We start from the raw sequence: 20,151 nt of genomic DNA on the forward strand, positions 1-20,151 counted from the left end.
CTCAACTTTACAACTTCATTCCCCTGTATTCTAACACTATACATCCTGCACAGTTCATTTCAATCTCCCGCACTTGCTTCAGCTCGTCTTTGACTCTTTGTTCCTCTTATATTTCCATCCTTTTATCTCAAGACCTTATGTCCTCCTCTCATCTCCTGACTTCTACTCACACACAAGAACTTGTAAATGTACTCTGTATTTGTTTAAAGCGCCAGATAGCTCGATAGTTCAGACAAAAAAGTTTGCACACTGTTTTTGAAGAAATACATGTATTCTCTTTTGCTCTTCACCGCATGCCTTCTTTCCCCATGCCTCCAAAAGACATTCTGCTCACAATGCTACACCGCTCACCTCTCCCCATCCCTCCACTTCTATATCCATCCCTTTCTCCACTCTTCCTTTTATGCATCCAGCTCTCATGTAACTCCACGGGGACCAGCCATCTAAAGCCCGGCCAGTAATCCTCTCAGGATATTGAAATGCCAATCCTTCCTCCTCCCTGACCCGCACCTCCACCCCATCTCTACAGCCTTTCTGCATCCCTCTCTTCTTCCATGCCTCAGCTAAAGCGCTTTGGATGTACCACTGGGGCCAAGACATTCAACCCAAGTGTGTTCTGATCACACACACACACACACACACACACACACACACACACACACACACACACACACTTTCTGGCACATCCACAAATCAAGCATGAAGCAATGCACAGAACGCATGGTAAAGCACACGCATGAAAATGTCGTCATACATGTATGGTCTGGTGCACGCAGAGTACACACACACACACACACACACACATGTATACTGTATGTGTATCCCTAATCCACATAAGGGGCCCCATGAGCCCAGGGCAAAATTGATTCCCCATTTCCTCAGCCCATGACCCATCTTCTCACGCAACTGCAGTCGTGTTTCTATCCCCCTCTCTCCTCTTCCCTTTTATACATCCACCCATCCTTGACACACCAGGCTAAACTCCCCCCTTCCCCTTGGTGGCCTGGAGAGTCCTGATAAAACCCCATCTGTCTGGGAGAAATCCACCGCTCCACTGTGCATGTGCAAGCATTAAGTTCCAAGAGATGAATTCAATTTGTATTTGGTTTTAATGGAAGGTTTTATTGTCACTTGATTTAAAATTGTATTCATCCAGTAAAAAAAAAAAAATCTTAGTATATGCATAGATGTAAATTGACCCCCCGTGTTTCTGTGTGTGAGGTTGTTTTTGTTGGCCATAATATAGCACCCGTTAGCACCTTCTCTCCCCAACTCAGAGTCTGCCCTTAAATCCTCAGGCTTTCTTGGCCCTCAGCTGCCAGCTAAACCATACCACCCGCTGCTGAAAAGCTTACCGTGCCCAGAAAAAAAACAAAAAATGGTACAGTAAGATAGGATGGGGAACGAGTTGTAGAGAGGATAGAGAGAAGCAGAGAGGTGAGGGCAGCTGGTGGAAAGAGTGGTTGTGGATTAAGTGGCAGGAGGAGGAGGGAGAGAAATTACCATCTAAGAATAGTGAGTTTATGGGGAGAGCAGGAAAGGATAACGTGCGGGGAAATGAGGAAGGAAATAGAGGGTAAAAAAAGAAGAGATCGGAATACACAGGGAAGGAGGTGGTAAAAAAAGAAAAGAAGCGAAAAAGGTAATAAAGACATGACGAGGTGGCGAGAGAGAAAGGGAAAGTGAGAGAAGGTGTGAGCGTGTGTGCGTTAGCTTTGTTCCAAATCCCTGCTGCAGTATTCATAAAGGTCAGTGAGTTTTGATGGTGTAAAGTCTTAGGTGTGGAGGCACGCACACATGTACGGACACAAGGTTGAGGTCCGTGCGGGGATGTTTTTTCAATTCTGTAGCTGACCTGGCTACACTGGATTTCCAATGACTGCCTGCTGCTGCAAGTGAGCTACTTCACTTTGCAGTGCAGAGACTCTGATCACTCCCACTCCCAACTATGTTCTCTATTCAATATCTATTGGGCTTATCCTGCAGCGGAAACAAGACACACACAGTCCTTATGGATTTCATTTGAGGCAGTAGCAACATATTCTAAAGAGAAGTCTAACTGACTACATGACTTGTCTAAATACAAACAACAAGAACGAGACAGAGAGACAAAGCAAGATGTTGCGCGAGAGCGCGACTAACTAAAATGCATGTTCACACAGACATTCACACTCAAACTCACTTGACCCTCGGGGAGAGCAGGCAAGAGGGCTTAGCTAACCTTTAGTTTGTTAGCGGTTGATCTGAACCATGCTCCGCTGGTCTTGTGTGGAAACCACAGGTCTTTCAGCAAAAGCTGACATGTGAATGGTGAAGTCAAGGGAGACAAGTCTCTCTCTCTCTCTCTCTCTCTCTCTCTCTCTCTCTCTCTCTCTCTCTCTCTCTCTCTCTCTCTCTCTCTCTCTCTCTCTCTCTCTCTCTCTCTCTCTCTCTCTCTCTCTCTCTCTCTCTCTCTCTCTCTCTCTCTCTCTCTCTCTCTCATGCAGCATTTAAACACCCCGCACCAAATGTCAGTCTAAATCCTCCCTGAGACAGAAAGTCTTCTGAAACCCCTGCAAACACACTCCCCTAACCCCTTGTCCAATCCCTCTGATGACACGGTTAGCGGGACAACTCACACCCTAATACCCCATAATAACCACAAATCAACGCTAAGGCAACTGCTGACAAGACAGACGGACAGAAGGGAGATAAAAAGGGAGAAAGGTTGAAAGAACTGTGGGGACAGGAAAAATAATCACCACAGGTTTGTCCTTTTCTGATATAGAGTCCCTAACCTTGAAGCTCTGGCTTTTTGGCTAGCTAAATCCCTTTAGGGAGCTGGAGTTGTAGCTTGTTAGCCATGTTACTGTCAGCCGGGCTATCGCACATTTAAACTGATGTCAGACAAAGCGGTCAAGTATGAGTAGACAACACATATTATTGTAAAACAACCGGCAAAATCGGGAGAAGCATGAAGAAAGTCGAGCATTTAGCAAACAAGAAAACGTTTTTATTCTTATGATTTGGTTCATTTGGACTATAAACACTGAATTTAATTTGTCAAGTAGCAGAAAATTCTACTAAAATCAAATGACCTTGTTATTCTGTGTCTGCTGGATTTGTAAGAAGGCAAATATTTGCTAAAGTTTTAGCTATAACAACTTATTGTATTGATATTCATTGGTTTTATGCTTCGGTTTTGTTTTGTGTTTCTGGCCCGTAATTTAAAAATATTGCTTAAATGCAGCTTCAAGTTTGAAAACAGCATTAATGGAATGCAACCATTCTGCAAAAGGATATACAAAGGAAATAATAACTATTGCCTTTTACCTTTCTGGTAAAATATTGATGTCTAAAATTCAGGAGAGCGACTTTGATATCAACTCTTAACCACTGATACAGTATACAGTATAAAGATAGGACGCACTCTACAAACACATAAAGTCGCCTCCAGATGTTACTTTCACATAATGTTTACAGTTGGTCAGCAAGGGAATCTGGGCCACTCATTCTTTTTAAATCCTCTCAACAATCATTAATCTCCATAAAGCCATCATCTTTGTACACACATACACTCATTAACCCCACTTCCAACATATAAAACACTCAATGTATCTTTTTTACTAATGCAAACCTCTTACTTCCTCAAATTATTAGTGAGAGTACATCATAACAGACTTCTATAGCTCTCTTCAAACTAACCATAGACCGTGTGCTGCTAACATCTCAGCACTCACTTATGACAAACAGTTCTCCATTCATTATGTAGCTCATTTCTCTAAGCTAATTTCCAATCAGCGGCAAAAACAAACTGCCATTCTCACTTTCTCATTGTCCCTCCATCACCTGCTTCCTTGTGCAGCATTTTTCCGACTCTCTGCCCTCGTACGACATTTGCTGCATTATGCCTACGCTCTCTCAGTCATTTCCAAATGAAGGATTTGCAAACAGAGTAGACAAGCGTTTGCAAACATACAGTATGAACAGTAGGTGTGACAGGTAAATGTATGCATGCATTTGTGTATTAGATCGTCAGCGTTCAAGCCAGAATGTGTTCTTGTGTTTCTCAGTGTGCGTGTGTGTGCGTGTGTGTGTGTGTGTGTGTGTGTGTGTGTGTTTGTTTGGTCTTTTCACACTTGAGCTCCTCCAAATAGTGCTGTTGCAGTCGTGGGTGACAGGGCTACTTGACAAAGTGCTTTTCAAGCCCCTGGCTAATGGCCTGCTGAAGACTTTTGCTGATGAAAATGAGATCACCTCCACCGGGGTGAGACTATTTTTGCTCCGTCTGCGATGACTGGTACAGTTTGGAGAGAGAGTCTATGTTGATAAACGCAAATGAAAACCAGTTTACTGGATGCACATGTGGTTTCAAATGTCTCTGTGTATGCGTGTACAGTACTGTATGTTGATGCACGCATGTTGAGCATCTACAGAAAGCGTAATCAAAGGTCCCCGTGTGTCTGAGTGTGCATCTATTTATGAACAGAGGCATAAACAGCACCTGCAAGTGTGCGCATGTATCTATGTCTGTGAATGTATATGCATATACTTTGTGGGTGTGTGTGTGTGTGTAGGCATGTTCAGCCAATCCTTGCTGAATTGACAACTATTTCCACCTAATGGTAAAATGAAAATGAAAATGCTTTTATGAAACAAAACCCTTAAAGTTGCAATTTCACATAGCTAAGGCCATAGATTTACTGTGTGAGGCTATTTTTCTAGGCTGCCTTGTAGTAAACGGATCACAAAAGATTACATCCTGTAAGAAACAGACACAGTTGCGAAGATAATCCTTTACCCACAGCCAGGTTTTAAGCATCAGCACAATCCATAGCAAAACAGCACAACTATTGCATCTTAACCTTCTGAAAAACAATTACTGTCAAATAAACAAGATCCTTGTGGACTTCCTTAAAATATGGCCTACTACAAGATATTCAAATTGAGAAACACATGCAGTGCAAACTGATTTGAAATTCATTTTCAGCTGAGCCGTCCAAGTGTGTTGGGTTTGTCTCATTGGAGTACATTCGCTAGGTCTTCTTTTCACTGTGACCTCGTTCTTGCTGCTCAGCCGTTGTTTGTTTCCTGACTTGTAAATCTAGAATGCCCTTTCCTCGCGCATGCTGTCATGTGTGTGAATTTGTGTAACATGTGTGCTTATTTCTAAAAAGGTCAAACTGAGCCTCACCTGGCAGGCTTGTAGACACGTTGACCTGGGTGTAGAACCGCTTGTTGGGCAGCAGCTCTGACACTCCGTTCAAGGCTTCGACGGTGAACGTGCAGTTGGTGTTGGGGAGAAGATTGACCACGGTCACCGTTCTTTCCGTCAGGCCGACCTGCTGCGGCACAAAGCCTACACTCGCCCCGCATGGCTCGCACTGCCTCCCGACACACCTACGGCAACCCACACTGTATGTCAGGTCCACCCTGCCTCCTGTGTCGGATGGTGCATCCCACTCCAAGATCAGCGTGGACTGCTTCAGGGTGTAGACCAAGTCTCTCGGCGGGGAGGGGGGCCCTGGAGAGACAAGGTTTATTGTTACAGCCCTGTAGTCTTTTCTTTGAGAACAAACAAACACATACAAAGATAGAGAGTGAAGTGTAAATCAATAATTAATCAAACACATCCCGGCTTCTGCAATTGTTAAGCAGCAATTAAAGAGGATTTTACATGTTGTCTAATCATGCCATGCCTATTATACACCCTGGAGCGATCATAGCAGCAGCTTTCTTTACTCCCAATTGTTGCACTCAAAGACCCGTTCCTATTATCCACTTACTGTAATCTCGGAAAATGAAAATGTGAAGCTGGGCATTTCTGGCAAAGGGGCTTATATGAAGGTTCCCAGGATAAATAAAAGCAATAACATGTGAGGATGTAACATAGCAACATGGTTTCAAGAGACTGCTCATACATCATGTTGCTCAAGCATTAAACGTTTGACGTGATTGATGGACTAATGCATTGGGTATTATGGTGTGAGCTCAGTTTGCACATCGTGCTACCATAATCCTATTTCTATTCAGGATATGATGATAAGAAACAATTGGTTTGATGTAAACCATTTGACCCTAATGGGAATAGCCAATCGGAAATGTGGAGTTGCTGCAATACACCAGTATATGCTGCATTATTTTTGATTCGGCAATGGGAATCAAAGAAACAGTTATTGGATTGGGACGGAGGACAGATTATTGATGACGCCGATAGGAAAACCACATAATAAGACTAGGACTTGTTTTGATGACGCACAGTCTGAACATGTGCATGCATGAGCATAGATAACAAATTTGTCCATTATGTACTGATGTCAACGGTGGTGCGAGGAACAAATCCTCCACTTACCAAAAGTACATAAAAAGGTGAGTTACCATGGAGAAGGCATTCAACTCTCCTGGAACATCTGATTTGACTTGAGGTTTGTGATATGCCAGACGCATCACCAGAGGTAAAGCAAGGGACAATGATAGCGTGTCTCTGGTTTATACTTGAGTTATCAAATCCAATGAAAGTACCTGTCTTTAGACCACTGTGTGATGCACAGGGCTTTGCATGTAATGTATGTTTTAAAATCAACAAGCACATGTAACAAAAAGGCTCAAATTATAATATACCGTCCAGTATTCAAATGGCTGTAAAATGTCAGGCTGGACGACTGCATCTCATTACTAAGTCAGTGGCCTGACTGACCTGTGCCTTTTCCCGCAGGTCGTTTCACACGCAGGCTGAATAGAGCGAAGGTCCATTAAAGGCCATGAATTTTATAAGTGTCCCTGTATGTGTGTGCATGTGCTGTGTAATGAATATGTGAAGGTGTGTAGCAATGTGCGTGGCGTCACACACCACAGCTGTGTCCCGCTCCCAGACACACGTGGAGCACAGAGTTACATAAGCCCAGAGAGCATTCAGCGTGTGAACACACGTACACACACATCTGACATAGACACAGCTGGGCCTTTTATTCATAGCGCTCTCTAGTTTCGTTTTTTTTTTTGGCCTTGTGCTCCCGCTTTCTCTTGAAGTGTCCCCTTTTTTCTCCTTTTCTCTTCAAATCTGAGTTATTAAAACCTTACCTCCCCAGCTCACTTGCTCCTCTCTTTTTAACTCTCCATCTGTCTCTATCTTACATCTCCTATGCTCCCCCCCCCCCCCCCCGTCTATTCATGACTCATTGACTCCCTCTCCACTGCGACTTACTGCATCATATCAAATCAAAACTTGCTCTTGATGTTGTAGTCACAATATTGCCATTAAGCCTATGAAGTCTCTGCATTAATGCATTTTCCTGAACCAGAAGCTAAGACATGGCTGAAGCATGACTCACAATACGAGTCCATTATTTGACTCCACTGTCCATGGGGGACAGTAGCATTAACTAATCCAAGTCCAGTTGTGCAGAAGTCTATGAGAAGTCTACTTCTTACTGGATGTATTACTTTAGTAAATATTGTAAACATGAGTTTATGATCTCAATCGCTAGTTTCAAGTGTTCTTCAATACAGCATGATGTTCATTTAGTAAATGATGGTCCTATTTAGAGAACAATAGGCGATAAAGCAGCGTATGCTTTGGGGCGTGGCTACCTTGTGATTGACAGGTCGTCGCTGCCACGGTGTTGCCCTGTCCGGGTGCTCTCTGTGTTTTTGTCTTACAACGTTAGCTCTTACACAGTGTGTTTCCATTTCATGAAAGTTAATTGTAACATTCTGGTCTGTCCTTTGCTCCACCAAGATGGCGACGGCCAAACACGAAGATGATGCCAAAATCGGGACTTTACAGTGACTGTCCACTTTTTAATATACAGTCTAAGATTCTAAATAAGTTTAAGATGCTCTGAAGCAAATCAAAACTTGCTCTTTGGGTTTTATACACTGTTGCTTGGAGGCCTATGAAAAGTCTGCATGTATGCTATTTTAAGTCAGAAGTTAAAACTGCAACTTTATCCTTCCTCCTGGAGGTCATTGGCTCCTACTGTTTTCAAAAATCCATTTGCAGACACGCACATTAACAAACATTATGCATTACTTGAAGATGTTTTTTTCTTATAGTTATTATGCTACAATCATTACCATTGCAGTCCTGTCAGCAGTAGTTCCACTCTGCCAAAACTGAATACAAAGATATGTCTGAGTCTCCAGTGAGACATTTCCAAAATGTTACTTTGGCTCTTCACTGCCAGTATGACATGTAATGAGCTGTAATGGAAAATGTGTAACTATTGGTCATTAACAATGGTAGTCAGTCATGTCAGGAAGAATTCATGTAAAACAAATGTACCCGCGTGTTCTTTCACCTGTTTTAAATGTATTCTTAAAACAATGAAGAGTTTGTTTTAAAGAGACAGCAAGTGGCTTCTAACTGTGGTAAACACAGTAGGCTTTAGGTACTTCAGGCATTAACAGCAAAGGGAAAAGGATAAAACTCCACTGGTATTATTCTGTAATTGCTGAGATAAGGTGTGCATATTAAAACAACATTCTACTGGCTCTCCCTTTTTCTTATTCTTATAGTTCTAGATTCATCAAGGTCTCTCTTTCTCTCTCTATCTCCATCCGTACCATGCGGTGGATTAGCCGAATCTGGGGATGCTCATAATTACCGAATCAATAGTGTAATTAAGGTGGTCATTAGGCTGCTATAAATGTTATCACACTGGGATCAGAGAGCTCACCGATCAATATTGTAATTACATCCTTCCATCGCAGTTACCATAAAAGCTAATTTGACCACACACATATGTACACACAAGTGAATGTATGCAAACACGCACACATAGACCTTATGAACTTACAGGTTTTTACTGTCCCTAGTACTCACGGAAAATAGAACCATTATTCCTCCATCTAATTACTAAGCTATATCAATAGGCTGTGCAGAAATCAATAGGGCTACCATGTATGGTCTTTGTCTTATTGTCGTTGTAGTGCATCTTTATTGGATGACATTGGAAAAGAATGGTATTCTGTATGTGAGAAGAAGGGAGAAAAGGTAAGAGGTGAGGGATGAACGGATAATGCGTGGACAGCGGTGATGAGAATCGGGAGTTTGTCTCTTGAGGATAGAGGGATGAGATTTCAGTTTGACAGAGGGAAGAAAAATGGAGTGATAGCGCGCATGGACAAAAGGGATGAAATGGAAGAGGGAGTTGGTGGAAGAGTGATGAGTGGCTGAGTAAAGAAGACGGACAGAGAAAGGAGGGAAATGTGTGTTCAGGGGTCAAAAAAGGTAGAGTGGAGGGGGCAGAAAATGATGGGGGGGTCCAGTGAAGGGTTGGATAATGGATGTATAGCAGATAATGGATCTGTAATGTCAGGATAAAAGGTGGAGGAATATGGAGAGAATGTACAAGGTCAAGCAAAAAGATGGAGAAAATGGGTTGATGGGCTTTTTGGACGAATAAATAATGTTAGGAGAGATGGCAGGAGGGGTGAGGGATGGGTGGGTGATCACAGGGGTAAAGGTTAAGAGGTAGAGACAATGGCTGCAGGGGGATGGATACATAATCTGTATATACTATTAGATGAAATAAAAAAAGGGGGTGTAAGCACAGTTCGGGAAGGGGAAAATCCACCTTAAAACATAAAATAACGTTTGTAATCGTAAAGGATGTTTCCTCTATATATGGTCATCAATGATTAGATTGACCCGATATCCTTAAAATGTACAAAAAATAAAAATAAATCCCTACTTTTTATCTTTCACTCAAACAAGGCATCATATGTTCTGTGTTTACTGAGGATTTTAAAAGGGGAAAAAAGAAGAAAACAAAAAACAAATGCTGCAACAATCTTTGACCAACTCACAACTTTATATTCAGTAGAGCAGTACAAGGCACGTACACCGTCTCTAGCTTTGACAGAGAGTTGTTCCTGGGATGATTAAAAGAAACATCTGACAGGTTTTTGGGTGGATTTTTCTACATGAAAGGAATGCAATACTAGAGGAGGGGTAAGGGGTGAAGGAGAGGTGAAGGTCGGGTGAGATGAGACATGGAAATGGGTGATGAGGAGGAGCTGGGAGATGGGGGAATGAGGATAGATGGCGAGACAGAGACTGGGGAGGTGAGCACAGGTCAGACGAGGAAGAAGTGATGAGATGAAAAAAGGGGCGGTGGATGATAGAATTTGGGGTGAAGGACGAGTAAAAGTGGTCTTTAAGGATAAAGAAGCGAACGGCAAGGGCAGATGAATGAAAGGCTGTATGGGTGAGTGTGATAATGATTGGCTCACAAACATCAAATTGCTCACTTAATACAAAAATGCCCAGATGAAAGGATACAGTGTGTTCGTGATATGGTGCGATAGTCACTGGTAAAGGAAAAGGTGCAGTCTGAGAGGACACACACACACACAAATATGAACATATGTAATCTTATTACTTGTGCATGGTGCTGACGGTGTGTCCAGGGGGGTTCTGAAGTGGTCCTCCTCACACACACACACCACCGATCCTTCCTCCTCTGCGACACTGTTGGCTGGGCAGGGAAAACACTCCTGCTGCCTGGAGGACATCTTGTAGGAGCCACGGGGACACGCTGGAAAAGATAACACAGAAATATAGGACATTAGATATGTCAGAGAAATTTGATTTAATAATGCTTTCTTTGTCTTAACAAGGGAAATCCCACTGAGAGCCATATATTCCTGCACAGGAATAAATCACATAAATCACACATTGTTATGTGAAAGAAATTTAAAACCATGAGATATTTCTCAGTGGCGAATAACATTCTTCTGCTCCCTGCACAGAAACTCCAGCATTCGAGTAAGCATGGCAAGGGTAAGAAAAAAAAAGCTCTAATTTCTCTTTCAGTTTGTGAGGGAGAAGATTAAGAATGAATGGAGATAAAAAAAATAAAAAGAAAGCAAGTGAGTCCAGAGGGAAGTACGGACGAGATAAAAGATATGATTAGGGGAGAAAAGTAGAGTTTGGTTAAATCCATCTGACAAACACAATTCTCACATTACGTGTGATCAGTGGCCTTAGAAAATCACATCAAAGGCTGCTACTGGATTGAACAGGCACACGAAAACAAGACAAACCAATGTGCAGGCCCGCAACTGCAAAACCCTAACCTTAATTCTGTTGTTGTTTCCCACTTTCCGACTTTATTCTTGAAAAATATCTCCCTTTACAGTCTACGATACCCAACCACATAAGAGAGAGATAGGAAAGGTGAGAATGTGGGCAAGAGTGATAAGCACTCCTGACCTTACATGCGCAGCACACAAGAATACACACCGTGTCACAGAAGCTTATCAATGCATGTGTGACAACTGGCGGTGCGTCAACACACACACTCACACACAAACAGGTAATTTTACACTCTCCCTCTATGCAGTTTCATTTTCCACTTGCCGTGCCTTTGTAGCAGGTGATAATGGGTGTGAAATCACGCAGCCAGCTACCGCTCGATGCGCTGCTCTGCTCTCTTCTGAGACTGGATTCTAAACAGCGGGTCTAGATTAACAGCTCTGGTATGCTCTCTCCCTCTTTTGCTTTCTCTCCGCTGCTCTCTTGCTATACTCCTAATACATCTGTTTATCCCTTTCCCAGCTCTTCATGGGTTTCTTTTTCTCCTCTGTTTTGCATTCTATATTTCTCCCTCTCTCTTTTTTTATTCCTTCAATTTAACTCCCCCTCCTTTCTCTAATTACAAATAAATACCCTCCAAAAGGCTTCCTTTTCAATGCATTAACTCAACTGATATTAAGGCAATCACTGATCACTAGTGCCTGTGTCAGCTCAACACTGAGACTGCGTTAGTGAGTGTACAGTTGGTGTATCATGTTTAGCAAGTTTACAAAGAATGTTGTTGTACACCAAAAGATAATTCGCTGGTTAAATAAGTGACCACGTATACTAAAGTTCCCTGTTACAAGAACATAATACATTTGGCAGAGCTGAAGACTTCCACAACACAAAATCCATAATTTTCTCACTATTGGACACCGACCAAAAACCAAGAGAAGACTGTTTAATGAAGTCGAGACAAATAATTAACGCAATCAATACTATTTATTCGAGTCTGTCCCTGCTGACTGGCTACTATCAGCAAGCTAGCCAACTAAGTTGCATAACTAATTAGCTAATGTTAGCAATGTAAGTCGGCTATCTTATCACCAACTGTTCGCTATTTCTCCAACTGGAGAACCAACCGTTCAAGAGAGCAACAGCAGAACTATTTGAATTGTGCGCCAGAAGTTGAGGTATGAGCAGAGATTTAGAGGTCTGGAACGGGGCTAAACAGTAAGTGGAGATTTGTGGAGAAAGATGCTAGAGCTACTCTCACACCACTGGCGCTGTGTCACACTAGAATACTGTCAATTATGCAAAGAGGAGAGTTGAGGTACAGCAGGTGCAAAGACACACAAAGCTGCTGTCCCAAAATGCTTTTGGCTTATGGACGTTCGTCAAGACACAAGCACAATAACGAAAGGGGCCTCTGTTATCCCACCACTTTTACACAGCCACTTTCACTCAAAACACACACACACACGCACAAAAGGCCTGCCATCACACATCGATTAGCAGGCCTCGTCAGCCTCCCCAGGCTCAAATCAGAGTGAGTGTGCATGCAAGTGTGTTTCTCCGCCTGTGTACATGTGCGTTTGCCTGCGAGTTGCGTGTCCGAGACTGTAAGAACCTTGTAATCGACTTTCTAATGTCTGTCATTACACAGAGAAAAGCCTCTCGCTTTCAGCTCACAGCACAGTCAAGCATGGGGACATAACACACACACATACACACACACACACACACACACACACACACACACTGTCAGGCGACACTGGAGTAGACTCTCTTTGTTCCTGACCGTGCTGCCACTATCCTTCCCTCACCACGCCAAGGACATCAAGCGTGAATAGCACCCGTATCAAGGCAAAATTATGCATAGATCTATGAGAACAGAAATGGGTTTTGCATTTTCTACCTATCATGCTTAAAAGCAAGCTAGCCATATTGGTGGCTGGCTGCAGTTCTGACTTATCTCTTCAATTCAGCGTGGATACACATTTAGCCAGCCCACCTTGGAAATGTGTGTCTAATGATAGGGGTGTATCAAGACAATATGTGTGGCTCAGATAACAAATGGAGCTGGCTTTGCGCACTGCCCATCATTCTCCACGGCAAGGGATCATTCGTAGGCACGCCAACAGCCAATGCCAGAGAAGGTCACGTCAGTCAAAACGGGCCAGCAGCTACCTGCCAATGGGAGAATGTAAGAATCTTTAAAATGCATCCAGTGGGGAAAAAAAGAAGATGCTTGTAAGGAAGACCACTCCAATCATTATAAGACATGGGTTTTTTCATCTTTTCTTTCCCTTCTCATTGCCAAGGTATACTAGTTATACTGGAAGTGAGAAGTCTGAGAGAGAAAGGGAGAGGGGGGTGGTTAGAGAAATAGAGAGACAGAAGGAGAGATCTGCCAGGACAGCTGGCAAACCAACTGATCAATTTGTCCTATGTGCCAACAGGGAGCCTCGATTAAATGGAACATGTTAGCGCATGTACACACACACACACACACACACACACACACACACACACACACACACACACACACACACACACACACACACACACACACACACACACACACACACACACACACACACACACACACACACACACACACTTCTTCAAGGTGTAATAATATAGATATGTAGCGACATGCCAAGTCCCATTAAGAGGGGGTTGGAAGTTTTGTTTTTGGGAGAGGGGTGGAGGATGAGGCAGGAGACCAACTGGTGTGAGAGATAGTTATGAGAGACAGAGACAGACAGATGGTGTGTGAGAGAGACAGAAAGACGGTAGGCTACACAGTGTACAAAGAAGAGAGGACACTTTAAACAGGGAGGGAGAATGGACTCCTTCAGATTGACAGATAGACAGAAAACAGCTAAGCACAGACATGTAAGGCATACAAATGAGAAACACAGAATGAAGCAGTGACAGAGTGAGAGGTCATTTATAGTGGGAATACATACATCTGTAGCACTGTTTAGTATGTATACTTGTTAAGAGCTAAAATTAGAAACTTGGTATCAATCTAATTAGATAAATGAAGGTAAAATATTTATGATCAACATGACACTTTGAGATATGCCCAACAGTTTCACCATCTAATGAAGGAAAACTAAAAAGGCTTAAGAATCCACATTTCAATGAGCTCACACATTACTTTAATAGACTTTTGTCTTTGGGGGAGGAATCAATTTATAGTTTGCCCTTCTCTTATTTTCCATCCTTTTCTTTCATCTAACCTTAAACATGCCCATTAATAAATCATGAAGCACTTAATACAATAAATGTGAGCGATGAAATGTTTCTTTCCCTCCCTGACAGCACACATTAATTAATACTAATAACACTAAAAGAGGTTTGCTTCAGACATTTGCACACACACACACACACACACACACACACACACACACACACACACACACACACACACACACACACACACACACACACACACACACACACACACACACACACACCTCCACTCTTATCCATTCAATGAGGAATAGACACAAATATGCATGCATACCAAAACACACAAAATATCACATATGTTTTTTGGCTGTAGTTTTACTGGTTCACTGGTTTGAAGTTTCTTTTTTTTTTTGCAGAGGTTGTCAAGGCATGGAAGAAAAAAAGAAGAAGAGAAAAATAAGTGATAGCATGAAGGAGAGATACAAAGGAGAGGGGATGTGATCCCAGCAGGTGGAAATCAATAATTCAGAGAGCTTTAATTTAGATCAGTGCCCTCTGTGTGGCTGATGCTGATTCTGATACTCATTCTTTCAACTGGTAGGCAGGTTTAACATCCACACGATGAATTATCATTACCATCAAACAGTTATGAAGGTTTCTTTTACACACACACACAAACAATAAACTTCAGGTCAGACAAGTAGGCGGGTTGGAGATAAATGACAGATTGGTACGTTTAAGTGTTTCAGGTTGGGTCAAATTAAAACATTGTGAAATGATGAGGTGCACAGATGAGTCTGATAGAATTGGACCACTTGAGATGGGACTAAACTGGATAGATCCAGTCCTACTCATAAAACCCTAGTACTTAGCGCTGGGGGAGACAGTTTATTAGTGGCGTTATTTGGCAAAAATGACACAATAACCTTTTAGGATTATGTAATTATGTAAGCGGTAACGCAAGAGTCGTTTTCTGGAAAAGGCAACATTAGAATTTGAGAATATAGCCCTCATCCTGCAACTCTCCCCTCCCCGTCCTCAGCCGATCCCACCAGACAAGTATGAGCGTATATGTACGCACGCGCTTCATACAGTAACCTGTGCGAGTCTTTTATTTCATACAAATTAAAATGTTGTTAATAGTTTAGTCTGCTGCTAACCACAAAGACATAGGGGCCGTAATTTAGCCATGAGGCTAACGTTAGCTCATGATGCTAGCCACAGCTGTGAGCAGAAGGCTAAATTAGCAACATTTTCTCTACTTCGCTGAAACACTTTGTCGATATTGTCCAATTTATTTTTTGGGTAGCTTTGAAGTGTAAGCATTTGCTGCCAATTCTGGATAAGCAACTTTTCCTGCCCCTGTATCGTGCTTTCACGAAAGTGATGCAAGCGCATCAGCATTTGCAGAACAGCCAATAAGAACGCTCGCTCTTGGAAATAACCTCCGATTGGGCAAAGTCTCCCGTCATCCTCTCTGAAATACCCTGTGAAGTTTATACCCCCCGAGCCAAGGGGAGGTGCAGAAATCAGAAGTACAATATATACCCTAGCTTTAATAATGGGATTTTGGCTGAAGATAATTTGATTTAGACCACACTCGACCAGACCGAAAAGTTTAAAGATATTAACTCCAGCCCAAATGTAGAGTAGATTTAGAATATCCTGGAGCATAGGGAAACAGGCTTATAGGATTGCCAGGTTGTATCCCCAGACTTGCAGTGGAAATCCGAAGAATGAATGGAAAATGTTCCCTCTTTCCCCAGAAACAGCAAGTAAAGCAGCCTGGTCAAGGCAAGTATACTGTTCCCTCTATTGATCAAGCCAACTGTCAGGGGCAAAGAGTGGCAGAATGTGTGTTTTAGGCTGTAATATAAGTGGGTTTTTTCTGATATCTGAAATGAAAGCATTACAGTATTCTTATTTACCACTAACAAAATGTATAGGTTCTCAAAGCAACAAGTCAACAGTCTACAGCTATGTTATCGTTTCTGTGAGGCTTAGGCAGAGCGATGCTTTTAGCTATATGCAGATGCTAACATTTGCTAATTTGTACTAAACACAAAGTACAGCTGATGCTGATTGGAATGTCATCAGTCTAGTACAAATGTGATAACAAAAGTAGTGTTAAAGCTAAAATGTTCAGGGGATCACAAATGTTTTTCCAATTTGTCCTGAGGGAAACATTGCTAAAAACCAAAATGTCAACCTCATGGTTGCACTAGATGAAAAGTCAAGGGATAATCCTCTGGGGAACATGAATGTCTTTACAATTATTTATTACTAATAGTTAAGTATGAAATATTGACTCAAGAGCACAAATGATTAAATGTATAATATAAATATGTTTGTTTTTCTTGCACAAAACAGTGCACTTCTAAAAAATAAAAAGTATGTATAGTTTACTGGTTAAATATCACATGACAATAGTCAGCTTTGGTATTCTAGTACTATATGCTGACATTAAGTGATTAATGAAAAAAGCAATTTTGTGAAACTTTCCATGCTCCGCTTTTTGAAGACAACAATTTTCTCTTGCGCTACATGCAGTGTCATAACCTGTCTGCGCGTCTAGCTGCTTTGAAGATATGACCAAGCCCTGAATTACAGCATAAATCCCTGTTATCAGCTCAAAGTAAAGACCTCATTCAAGTCTACCCACTGACTGGCTGCTGCCTCACAGTGTAATCGGGGAGAAAGCTCTGAGCCATGCCATTCAGGTCAACGCTTTTGCTTTATCATTTTATTCTCTGTTCTGCCCTGGTTACCACGGACTGACAACACACAGAGAACACAGGAGGATAACTAGCGAACAATGCTGCCGGGGGTATTAATGTCAGCGGTGCTGTGTACGAGCTTTACGGCGGAGACAAGTGTAATTCTACCAACACTGAAGGTAGCACGTATGCACAGCGACAGATGCATACGTACACAAAAAAAAAAATCACAGAATTACACACACTTGTATGAATGTAAACACCCACGGATTCATTCACTGGCTTTCTGACACAGACACACATTCAGACACAGAACATTTAACAATGCCAGAGTGCTTACATCACAAAACAGACAACAAAGAGCTGTTGTGTTACATCACAGCGCCGAAGTGCCAGGTCTGTTCTGTTTGCATCAGACAGAAGGTGCTGAAAGGAACAGACAGGTTCAGAAACCACCCAGACAGACAAACACAAATACACTGGAACCAGGAGAGGATCAAACACAAAAGTACTCAAACTCAGCAGGACATATAGTTCTACATCAAACAAATCCAGGCACACAAAAACAGGCAAACACCACAGGGGATAACCAAAATACAACTTCAACAGCACTAGTTTTGCATGTATTTTGTCATAAACCACAGTTTTGGCAAATTAGAATTTTGACCTGAGGCCCTAGAGCAGGGGTTCTCAATGGGGGTGGCAGCGCCGCCCAGGGGGCGTTCAGAGAACGTTGGGGGGCGCTGGAAGCAATATTTTGCTGCTTGAAAAAAAACAAACAAGCGCCGCCACTGCTCGAAAGCATTAATGTTATTCCAAGGATACACCATGAATACAAATAATCTGAATTAATGTTAAAACACTAACACTCTGGTCGGTACTTGGACCAGCAGCAGACGAGCTGCACTTTGGCTGCTCGTAGCAGCAGAGCTAACACCAGCAGAGCTAACACCAGCAGAGCTAACACCAGCAGAACTAACACCAGCAGAGCTAACACCAGCAGAGCTAACACCAGCAGAGCTAACAGCAGCAGAGCTAACACCAGCAGAGCTAACACCAGCAGAGCTAACACCAGCAGAACTAACACCAGCAGAGCTAACACCAGCAGAGCTAACACCAGCAGAGCTAACACCAGCAGAGCTAACACCAGCAGAGCTAACAGCAGCAGAGCTAACAGCAGCAGCGCAAACAGCAGCAGAGCTAATATCAGCATCACTGCTGCTGATTCAGCCTGTGTGCGTTTAAAAACCGCAGATATTTTGGCCTGAGTTTCTGAACGTTGAGGTCGATGTCGCTCCATTTATCATTAAAGTGTTGGATTTTTCACTTTTTTTGCACTTTGTCGTTCTCTCCTCTCCTTTCCTCCACTCTGTGTCTGACTGGAGGCGTTCACGAAACGGAGAGATTGTGATGAATGCGCAAAGCAATATATATATAGCGTCAAATCACAAGTCACTTTTCACATTGAACAGGTGCTCTTTTATTTATATATATATATATATATATATATACATATATATATATATATATAAATAAATATATTTGCTGCAGTCTATGACACCGATTAAATTTTGAATCTCAAACTTTTTACCGTTGCATTTGTTTAACACTCCTGAATAAAATGTCTTTGTTTGCTCCCTGGGTACATGGTGTATTAGGGCAATTGAAGGTAAAAACAACAAAACATTTCGTTAATAATATAATATTGATTACTATTTGGAAATGTTACTATGTAACTTCAATCTCAGAGAATTTGAGTTTTTATAATAAGATAATATAGCAGCACAAACGTTATCCCAATGTATATTGAACATGAACCAAATGTCTCGCAATCCACCAGTGGCATCAAAACGTCAAATGTCAACCTCATGGAGACACTCGTGGAAGAGTCATGGAATCACCAAAGTCAGTAGGATTCATCCTCTTGGGACGACGAATGTCTGTACAAAATCTCATGGCCCTCCATCTAATAATGGTTGAGATATTTTTCCATTTTAAAAATGTGTCTTAAAAGGAGCCTTTTATTGTAGGTTCCTCTTTATGAGTAAAAAAGCGCTTTATTTACTTTAGGAATATCCATAATAAAGTATATGGAATTATTTGTCTTTGAATATAATTTTCAACAGCAGGCAGTTTCATAATAAATGTGACATTAAAATGGTATAACACAACAACAAACACAGTATGGTCTATGTTCTATGAATATAGAAATAAACATATTTTCTCTTATGCATACCAATGATTGGAACAGACAGATGGAGGGAGGTTGCATATCTGTATTTTATGAACACACAATGAGTCACTAGGCTTCAATAAGCTCACATATTGTTTGGTGGGCGATGAACTTGTCGGCTGCATTTAGTTCTTTCATTGTATGCCTCTCTTTTTTCATCAATTGCATTTTATTTTACAGTCTCATACCATGCCTTTGAGTCTAAAAAATATGTAATCTGAAGCCTTCCAATAGGGTCGTGTTTCCCGTGTTTCCGAGATCCATTTGAAAGCTCCTAGTTCACGAGTTGTGACATGTGTTCTCACAACTTAACCACTTGAACGCCAAGCACATCGTGCACACACACCGCCCCCATGTCGTAACAACAAGCTCAAGAGTAAAGGTCACTTCTGTTGCATGGCCTCCACCTCACATGATCTTCTCATGCTTTACTGACTCTGACAACTATTAAATAAAGGAAAAACCTGCCTCATCATCAGTTTAGGCCTCTAGCCTCGCATCCACACTTTGATATCATCAAACCTCACCTCCATTGTTAGACCCTTACTGTGGGTTAGGCAACCTTGTCTAGTGGTCACTGTGTTGAAGTGGTACTTTTGTTTCCCCATGTGTGTGATTGATGCCTTCAATTTAACTCAACCACACAGGCATTTATTTATGTCTGTGCGTATCCCAGTAACATGGCAACTGCATGCAAGGACATACACACCACACATTTGGGTTGCCGCCAGCACACACGCAATATGTCACAAAATGCCAACGTGCATACGCAGACACAAAGACCCTGCAGACTACAAAGCAGCGCTGATGTCTAAGAATCCAAAAATCTAATCCAAGGTGGACTGATGAGAAATGACTCTTTATAATAAAAGGACACACAGGAAGAACAAATGAAAGGAGATTTGGGAGAAAGACTGTACAAATAAAATGTAAGGTCAAGCCTTGCAAGGTGGCCTGCAGGCTCTGAGCCGTCACGTCCCATTGATATCCATTAT

The 20,151-nt window shown here is 42.0% G+C and overlaps 1 protein-coding gene across 1 annotated transcript in view; it reads right to left on the minus strand.

The window, feature by feature from the left end:
• The window catches only part of epha10 (EPH receptor A10), a 142,959-nt gene that overhangs the window by 43,663 nt on the left and 79,145 nt on the right, over nucleotides 1-20,151 (minus strand). The window contains 2 exon segments of the mRNA XM_029442741.1: nucleotides 5,174-5,503; nucleotides 10,365-10,520. Coding sequence (XP_029298601.1) covers nucleotides 5,174-5,503; nucleotides 10,365-10,520 — 486 coding nt within the window.

This window comes from Cottoperca gobio, chromosome 11, assembly GCF_900634415.1.
Source record: "Cottoperca gobio chromosome 11, fCotGob3.1, whole genome shotgun sequence".
In the NCBI taxonomy this organism is placed as follows: domain Eukaryota; kingdom Metazoa; phylum Chordata; class Actinopteri; order Perciformes; family Bovichtidae; genus Cottoperca; species Cottoperca gobio.